Source organism: Octopus sinensis, unplaced genomic scaffold (assembly GCF_006345805.1).
Source record: "Octopus sinensis unplaced genomic scaffold, ASM634580v1 Contig18746, whole genome shotgun sequence".
Classification (NCBI taxonomy): Eukaryota; Metazoa; Mollusca; class Cephalopoda; order Octopoda; family Octopodidae; genus Octopus; species Octopus sinensis.
In genome coordinates, this window is record NW_021835993.1 from 245784 (window position 1) to 255555 (window position 9772).

At 37.9% G+C, this 9772-nt stretch overlaps 1 protein-coding gene across 1 annotated transcript; it reads left to right on the forward strand.

Moving 5' to 3' along the window:
- The first annotated feature begins 444 nt into the window (after window positions 1–444).
- LOC118761935 (kelch-like protein 12) lies at window positions 445–2358 on the forward strand. The gene is made up of 2 exons (XM_036500133.1): window positions 445–1060; window positions 1943–2358. Exons 1-2 carry the CDS (start codon window positions 445–447, stop codon window positions 2356–2358), a joined length of 1032 nt encoding a protein of 343 aa, XP_036356026.1.
- The last annotated feature ends 7414 nt before the right edge of the window (window positions 2359–9772 follow it).

Consider the following 9772-nt stretch of genomic DNA (forward strand, 5'->3'; position numbering starts at 1 on the left):
GGTGTTTTGAAGAACCAGTTGGTTGAAAGAGTGCGAGGAGGTGAGACACCTGTCAGGAGGGAGGACGAGGAGTGTTTTGTATGGCTGATTTAGTGTAGGGAATGTGTGGAGTGGAGAGTGCGATGTCTCAACTATTTGACTCAATTGCAGCGAAGTGAGATCAGAAATAACCAACTCACCAATTCGTAAGTGAATCTTTATTTACAGCAGATTACTCAAACTGGAAAGTGATCGTCGTCGAGACTGCATTTGACTATTATTTTGTCAAATTCGATAAAATCTTGTGGTTTTAATGTGAGTTTTTATGAGGAGAATAGTAATGCCTAGTCATCTGCAACATTTCCAAACAATCTTAAATTAATGTTAACTTTGATTAGTTTAGTGTGACTAAGTTTAAAAAGAATTAGTAAAATTGGTTTGGGCAATGATAATTAATTTGAGTTAATGTTTTGTGACAGAATCGGCAGTGATGGGCCCGTCACGTTCACAATCCAACAACACTCCAAAGACTTGGTGTGTCTGCTAACCTACGTCCGACGCAACTCCCAACTCTTTGACGTTCGACTCAAAGTGGAGGAAGTGGTCATCAACGCCCACAGAATAGTCCTCTGTGCCTGCTCCAATTACTTCAGGAAAATGTTTCTGTGTGGAATGGTCGAGTCCACGTCTGACGAGATACATATTCAGAACGTGGATTCGAGGATAATGCAACTCATCGTGGACTACGCTTACACTGGCGAAATTCTCATTTCTTCACAAAACGTGGAAAGACTGTTGGCAGCCTCAGTCTTGCTGCAAGTCCAGGCAGTGACGGCCAGTTGCTGCACTTTTCTGGGGAATAAGATGACCCCCTTGAATTGCATGGCAATTGCTCGGTTTGCCACAACACACGCGTCCCCCGAATGTCAGGCTCTTTGGGAGAAGGCGGTCGAGTATTCCTTCACCAGGTTCTCAGAGGTCTCCAAGTCGGATGACTTTCTACAACTCCCTGAAGAAGAACTCGTCCAAATCCTGACGAATGAACGACTGTTTACTCGTGTAAGAATGAGTGCTTATTCAAGTGCGAGTCGGAAGTGTTTTTTGCAGTTGTGGGGTGGATTGAAAGGGATTATCACACCCGTTTTGACAGATTCGACAGACTCATGTCCTTGGTCAACTTTGGCGGACTTCCTCTCACATTTCTCCGCAAACAACTCACCAATCCGCTCAAAACCACTCAGGTGTGTGTCATACACTCACTGCAGTCGCCCAAATGCAAGAACTACATTCAATCACTCATTTGGCGAATGGAGAACCCCGCCATCCCTCTTGATTGCTGTCACAGGGATGGACCATTGAAGGTTATTTACGTGGTCGGGGGGTACAACGTCAAATCTATATCCCTCTTTGAGTGCTTTTGTCTGTCCTCAAAACGCTGGTTCAGACTTCCGGACATTCCATCTATTCGAAGTGGGCTGTGTTGTGCCATGACCCACCAATATTTGTACGTCATTGGCGGAAAAAACGGGAATTTCTTCCGCGGAACTGCCTTCAAGACTGTCTCTCGCTATGACCCGACTACAAATTGCTGGCAGGAGTGCTGCAGTATGCACGAGGGTCGGCACAGAGCAGGAGTGGGGGTAATCGACCATCAGATTTACATCACTGGGGGGTTGAGTGAGATAGAACAACTCGCGTCTGTCGAAAAGTTGTTGTTTTGTTAACATTTGAGATATTCCCCCTCTGGGAACGTGTGGACGTGTGTGGCCTCCATGCCCAGTCCTCGGATTGGACATGGCTGTGCTGTCCTCTACAGACATCTCTACGCGGTGGGGGGAATCAGAGGGGACAGTCGCCTCAGTTCGGTCATTCGGTATTCTCCCGACGACGACGTGTGGACTGAGGTGGCTTCACTCAATTTCCCTCGAAGTGGAGCAGGTTGGGCATCACAATTAATTTTGAGCATGTTGTGCTACGTCCTCTCATATTTATGTGGTGGGGGGATATGACGGGGAGAATATCATGTCTTCTGTGGAGAGGTACGACCCCCTCACGGACACCTGGAGTCTGATGTCCCCCATGCCCGTCCCTGTCAGCGGACTGGCTTGTACGGCAGTGTGTCCGGATATAATCTTTGCCTTTGGTGTGATCAGTGTCCACATTTTAGGCGGATATAATGGTCGGGAATTTGTCAATCATTTGCAAATTTATAATATCGAGAGTGATCAGTGGAGGAACCAGCCTACCGACAACTTTGGAAGGACGGGTCACGGCGTGATTGTTGGGGGGAGGCCTCAAATTATTCACCAGTTGGTCTTTGTCGACTATTGTAGGATGAGGGGGCAGAATATTTATTACATGTGTGGTAGTATTAAATGATTATTTAATCAAGTTATATTATGTATTTCCACTGATATGCGGTATTCCGCAGCCATTATATCATTTCTCTAAAATTCCAAGCCAAGTATTTACTGGTTAACTCACGACTGAGTATCTGGCTATCCTCCTGCTTTGGTTTTAGTCGAATATTTAAGTAAAAGGAATTTGGACAGGAATTGGTAGGAAAATGTTTTTTGATTTACCTAACTTACTCCAATAGCGTTTATTTTACTCACCAGTTTGCAGTTAATTCAGTTTATTGCAGTTCACCTCGACCTAAAAAACATAGGAAATTCGTATAGACAAGACTTGGATTGACATTCCCGAGATATCCTAATCCGAAGTTTACCAAATACATCGTATCTTTTGAGTTACTAAACCGCATTACATTCAAGGGCTTTTCAATCCGGAAGAATTTTTCTCTTTGACTGCCATAGTTCTTAATGTTCAGCTTCTTGTACTTCAACTGCCCAACATATATTGTCGATATCTGTCAATTTATTAAAATCGCAAACTTAGGATGTAACTACTCGATTCAGAGATTTGAATAAAACTGGTAATCTTTGAATTTATTATTCTACTTTTCATTTTTCATAAATATCACTCCTTCCCTTCCCCATGAAAGTCTGCTTGCATTAGGTCTTCCTAGACATTCCTGGAAAAACATTACACAGATCATCGCTGGCTATGCCCACCGAGAGATCATACAAAAGATTGTCAACTCTCATTGAAAAGAGGAAAAGAAGTGAGTTTGGGGCTCTTTCTATCTTCAAGGCTTGTGGCATCGTGTGAATTAAGCGGTCAATTTGATTTGTTGGTATGAGGAGTTTGTCGTCCCTGAAGGCAAGGATAATTGATTAAATGTTCTTTTCTATATGTGAAGAAAGATCAGAACATGAGATCGGAAATCTTTATTATTAAAAGCTCGAATATTTGAATACTTATTTTTGACTAGTTCTAACAACGGACAAAACTGTCGATGGCTTAATTCATTCGGAATTATTTTATTCACTATCATGATAACCACTCCCACACATTCACAGTAAATATGCGCAAAGTGGTAGATGATGCAATGAAACCTTGTCAAATCTCTACCCAAATAACTTTGAAGTGAATTCAACAAGGCTTTCTGTGGTCTTTAATACTTTGCGTCCCAGCAGTAGATATCCACGTGGTGTTTATCCCTTGCCTGATAGGGCCTCGTATTGTTAGGTAGTGGGAGAGGATTTTGATAGAGATCTGTTTGTCTAAATAAATCGTGTTGCATGCTCTCCAATTTTTCCGAAGCACGACTAATTTGATAAATGCTTTTTCTATTACAAGGAAATTTAAGTTGGTTTTGTAGTACTTTGAAACGATTCCGTCTCACGTAAACACAATGGAGATTCTTTTCATTTTCACACAATTCCCAATTCTCACACGTCATCTTTATGGATTTTCTTCACGTGGACTTGTTTCACTAACTTTGCAAGTTTATGCCAATATCGATGAGTGTGCTCATGCTCGTCGGCTTAATAAAATATCCGGTTTGTTGTTTTCTAGTTCTGATTGTATTCACTCTTACTTCGACAAACTCATTCGCCACAATAGATTTTGAGCTTTCTGGTCTTTCTTACTTTAAAATATAAGTATTCTCACTCATTGCTTTGGCAGTTAATTGTGTGTCCCCGTTTATTTTAGGTACCACGACCTTCAAAATATGGGCAATTCAAAAGATCAAAACTGTTTTCTGTCGTCAATTCGTATGGACACAGAAAATAGACTGATTGACATTCCTGAGTTTGTGATTAAATTGATTCACGATTTGTCTATAACTAAAATCAATGAATTATAGATGTAGACATGATATAATCAACTCTAAATTATGCAGAGTCTTTGATCAAATGTATAATCTCTTCCGAATGCCATAACATTTATATGAATGTTTTCAAAAAGTCAATGAATACAACACTTAGACAGTTCGGGTTGGTCTATTAGAGGCAAAAACTTTATTTTTGTGGTTTAGAATGAGACTGAGGTGCCGATATTGAGGTTAACTGGATTGTCGAGATATCACAATTTGCGTGGATAGCGGAGGTTATAACATTATTGGCGCATTACATACAAATCGTAACTGAATTACGTGCGTAATAAACATGGAGGAGATGGTAATAACTGCTTTCCTGCATTATCAACAATATTCTGCTTAGTTGAGAAAGTTTAAATACGCTAATCTTATTTTGGACTACAAATATAAATTATTTTTTAAAAATTGTTTTTGTAGTGGAATATAGGCGTGATGGAGTACACCAAGCTACTATATCAGGCAGCACTGAATGCGGCAGAGGACAAAGTGAGGCCATCTCTCCTCATAAACTATTAGAAAAAGCTCGCCCAACTAGAAATCAGGAGGACAAGCTCAACCCCGAACATCGAACGAAACGTGGTGCCAATTGGTAAACTCTGACAGCTCATATTCCAGGAATCTTCAAAGGTCCTTATAGGCCGAAAGTTGGAAAGTCAAGGACGCACGTGGAAATTCCAAAATCTAAAAAAGGGGATCAAACAGACCCCAAACCAATGGATTACGAATCTCTGCTTAAGCTGGCCAAGGAGCAACAGGAAGAAACGTTCAGTTCAAAAAAGGTGCCCAAAGAGCAGAATAATAAAAAATCCGTTAAAATTCCGTCTAAAAAATCGAGAAAAAGTGAGAAAGAGAGAAACAAGAAAAAACCCAGGAGAACAAGCGCAAAAAAGAGCACTGGAGACATGAATTCATTCGAGTCGCTGATGGCAGAGGAGAGAAGAAGGTTTTGGTGGCATTAACGACTCTTTAGTATCCGCATTGGGATGATGGAAGACGCCCGAGAACTTTTGCTAGAGCAAAGGGCCAAAGACGACGTAAATAGATTTATCAATATATTTTTTGTTTATTTGTACAGTCTGAGTAGGTCAAGCCGCAATTGTATCATGGAAATGTTTAAAATACAAATAGCCTCCTTCCAAACAAGTAAAAATGTGGCCTTGCTCATATTCGCATAACTTCATTTGTGTAAAGCGTATAAATCCCTTCCATTCATATAGTCCTTGTAGCTTTTTTATGGCTATAAAGCTGTCCATTATGAACCTCCAATTTGAAAATTCTTTCGGGTTTCTACCTGCAGACGGTATATTTTACTTCCCCGGACTCTGTGTTGTACATAAAGACTGCGCTTTTGTCAGGAATTCCTAATCCACCTCCGTTTCCTTCTATTCTCAATTTTTTTAAACTTGACCTTGTACAAAAAAATGTAATCCAAAACTAATCTTTACGGACGGGAAGCTGACGCGATCGAGAAAGAGTTAGAGCGTACTATCGCCGGGGATATCCGCTCGAAAACCATCTCAATTCGTGGGCGTCGCCAGTGAGAGCAGATATGCGGAACCCGATCTCCTGAACGAAGCTGATTTCCTTTCCGCCCAAGGAACCGGAAGTCTCAACCGCGAATGGAAGGAATTGGAACTTCTCCGTAAGTGAGGAGTACTTCTTCTATTCTTAAACAGCCAATTTTTTGTTCTCTTTTTAACTTATGTTTTTAAATTTTTTACTCTCATTTTAAAATTATTCGAAAAAGAAACCAGGTCTATAAATTATTTTATTACCAACTTTGGTCAGTCTAACATCTTTATCTTATTTTTAATCTATCACGGGAATAATATTTATCATTAATCTTATGCTAAGGTACATAAATCGGTCGGTTGGGTTTTGACCTAAACTCAAATGATGTACAATTTTTGCATTGGTCGTTATGATTTCCTGTATAAAAAATTGCGATAAAAGCCGCAATTTTTTTCAGCTAAGTGTCCTCACTACATGCTAGATCCGCATGTTGATTGGCCACAGAAGTGTACTTTTCGTTGTCTTATTCTTTTTCTATGTTTGATGAGCATACTTTAGCACAACCGACATCTCATTCCTTTTCAATAAATCACTTATCCACATGACTTTTAAAGAACTTTGAGACAACTCCATTGGAATAATTTTTTACTTTTACTTCATAGAGAACCCACAATTCGTTTGGAGGCAGGTCTTATTTGTGAAATTTCTTCACTTCAACTTGTTTTAACCGGTCTTGTGAGGTAATACCCACTTCGAATAAATGTCAGGTTTATTAAATTGAACTTTTTTTCCGGTCTTAATTGACTTGTCAACTCTGATTTCGACATTATTGGCATTACCGAATGTCTTCAATTTCCTGCTTCGTTTAATTTTATACAAAAGATATTAGTAATAATGAAATTTATCAAATTAATTTTTGTGTTTTTTCTTGTCCCATAATTAATCTTAATTTAATTTAAAATTAGTAACACAAAATGATTATAAAAACTCATTCAATAAAATGCGTATGAACTATGAACAACAAAACTAAACTGTCAGAAAAAGACATGCTAAGTTTGAAAAAGAAAATAGTCGTTAGATTATAAAGAGGCGTTCTCCCTCTTTGAGAAGGACTGCGAAGGCACAATCACCCAAAATGAACTTAAACACACAATCCGCGCACTCGGGCACATATTTTCGGAGGACGAATTCGCGGAATTTATCATTAAACAAAACTTTCAAAGTTGAATTGTTTTTAGATATTGAGATAAAAACAACTTCAATTTCACCGAATTTGTGGAGATTATGTCCACTAAATTTGTCCCCAAAAGTCTGGAGAAATCCTACCGCGAAACATTTAAGTTTTTGGACAGATCGAACGACGGGATCATTTCCGCGGACGAACTCGCAAAAGCAATGCTTAAATTGGACATAAATCTAACTCCGGAAAATGTGATGAGAATGATTAGAGAAATTGACACCGACAACAGTGGCCTGATAGATCTCGAAGGTTGGCGTTTAGCTGTCTTTTTTAGAATTCCTCTCTCTAATGATGGCCAAACAATAATATTTTTATTGGTTTTTAATTGGATTAAATTTCAACAAAACTCACAATGAATAAATTGATTAATGTTTAAGACTTTCTATACAGTTGATGTCATCGTTTTCAGGTCGTTTAGTTCTCGAACAAACATTTAATATTACACTAAAATTAAGATATGTGAAAATTTGCACGGTTTCTAGCCAGTTGATAGGCGTTAAAATAATATGAATGACTGGTTAATGCACTTCGAAAATTCGTGTTGTTAAAACCATCGGCGATGAATTTAGTGAAAGAACTGGGAATTTATGATCAGTAGAGGTGTTGTTCGCGCCTGCATCGAAGAGGCTCAGAGCATTGGAAGAATGTTTGAATGGCGTCATTAGCGGGAACAGAGAGATCCATCCGTAGTATGTGGCCGAAGAGTGTCCATCGGGTTTTATAATAGATGTCTCCAAGTTCTTTGGAAACAGAGTATAAGTTTTGGTTTTTGATCTTCATCGGATAGTGTATTTCCAGTAATGCCTTGAGATGCTTCCTGTGAAAAGCACTGAGATTTTCAACACATTTCTGATCCAGTCCTCATGTTTCTGAATTGTATAATATGATGGGCAGGATGAAAATCTTGTAACAACGTATTTTTACAGGATTTGAGAGATGCACGTAACTAAACTATGTCGTTTAGCCTCTTCGGTGCCAATGTCGTCAACATCTTTTTTCATTAGACATTTTCTTAGTCACCAAGCAGTGACCCGACTTTTCTTGATCTCCTCCACATCTTGCCAGAACTTTGCTTTTCGTCTGACTGTGATAAACTCAGTCTTTTGTCCCTTCATTTTCAGTCATTCAGGTTTTCTGAAACAAAATCTATGTCATCCGCATATAGTAATTCCATAATAGAGGTCGGCTCCAATTAAATCTATAGTTTTACAATTAATTTCTCACGTGTTCGTTATTATGATTTATAATAATAAAAAATGAAGCAAAAGACTTATTTCTTCAATCCAATTGGACTGAAGAGTTTGCATTTGTCATAAATTCTAAAAACTTGGATGTTTAACGTCAACGTTTAAAAATCCAATATTTATCAGACTTCTACTACTGCCAGTTTTATTTTCAGTCAAGTTAAAGCTACACCCGCAGAAGCTGTTATTAATTATTTTGATACTAATCACATTTTATTGAATAAGATTGTTTAAATATCAACAAATGGTGCAAAGAACATGGTTGGATCTAAGAAAGGTTTTGTGACAATTTTGAGATATAAAATTGAACATGAGATATAAATTTTCATTGTGTCAAAGTTTTTGTTCTCAAACATTTCCTGAAGATTGACATAGAGATTAAAACGATTGAGTTACCCTATATTAAAGAAACTCTTTTATCGATAAATAAATCATTTCAGAACAGGTCAGAATTAAATAAAAAATTAAAGCAGAATCCATGATTTTAGAAAAGAAAAATCTACTCTCATGTTTGTTACTTTTGATTGCAAAAACAGAAGATCTAAATTTTGCACCATTTGAAAAATAAAATTTTTTGATTCAAGATGCAATTACTGGAATTAAAGAAAAGAATTATGGCCTAAAAGTTTATTCACCTACACACCGAATAAAAAGAATTAGAAAAAAAATATCCCAATTGAAATAAGAATAAAATTAAATTATTCGTGCGGAAACACGAAATAGAAAGACAAGATTATTAATATTTGATGTATGGAATAGCCTTCCTGAGGCATTTTTATCTATTAAAAAAATTCGCATTTGGAATTATAACAATATTTAGATCAACCAATATTTGCAAAAATTCATTCTCAGAAATGAATTCAATAAAATCAAAATTGAGGAGTCACCTAACCGACAAAAAGTCTTAATTTTTGTGTAAAATTAAAAATGACTAAACACTGTCAACTGAGATAAAGGGACAATCGTTGCATTAATTATTTAAATTTATATGTTTAAATTTTCTTTCATGTTTTCTTTACAAACATAATTACTGTGTTAAATAAAAAGTGACTCTTTTCCACAAAAAAGTTGCCGATTCCTGGCTAGACTCATTGCTGGTGCATAGCGTTAATGATTGTCAGAAGCTTTTTCTACGGCATTATCTGTAAGACTGATACTGTCAATGATTCTACAGTATTTGTGAATTGAGCTGGGATGGCGCGTATGATTAAATCATGTCTATGGTGCAGGGGTCGGCAAAATAACGGCCCGCGGAGCAATCCAATCCGCCCCGTATAGATTATATATTACCGATAAAATAAATTTTTTAGATAAAATATTTAATTTGTACTTATGCTTTATGAATTAACATTGATTCACGCTAATACTTTGTCATTTTAGAGGAAATCATTTGCTGTGGATGATTGCGTCGCCGTTTGGGAAAAGCTGGGATTGCCATTGCCATCTGATGTGACCTGCCAATCGGAGTGGACGTCGAAAGTCCACGCCAATACGTTTTCATGCCTAAAGGAAACCATGGACCAGAGAAGGTTGGCTTGTTTACAAGCGGGCAGCCAGCCCCTAAGCGGCGCG

Excerpts from the sequence above, each read along its gene's own strand:
- LOC118761935 (XM_036500133.1), top strand. The coding sequence starts at position 445 with ATGTTTTGTGACAGAATCGGCAGTGATGGGCCCGTCACGTTCACAATC. Across the intron at positions 1,061-1,942 it reads AAGAATGAGTGCTTATTCAA|CATGTTGTGCTACGTCCTCT; the intron begins GTGCGAGTCGGA and ends ATTAATTTTGAG.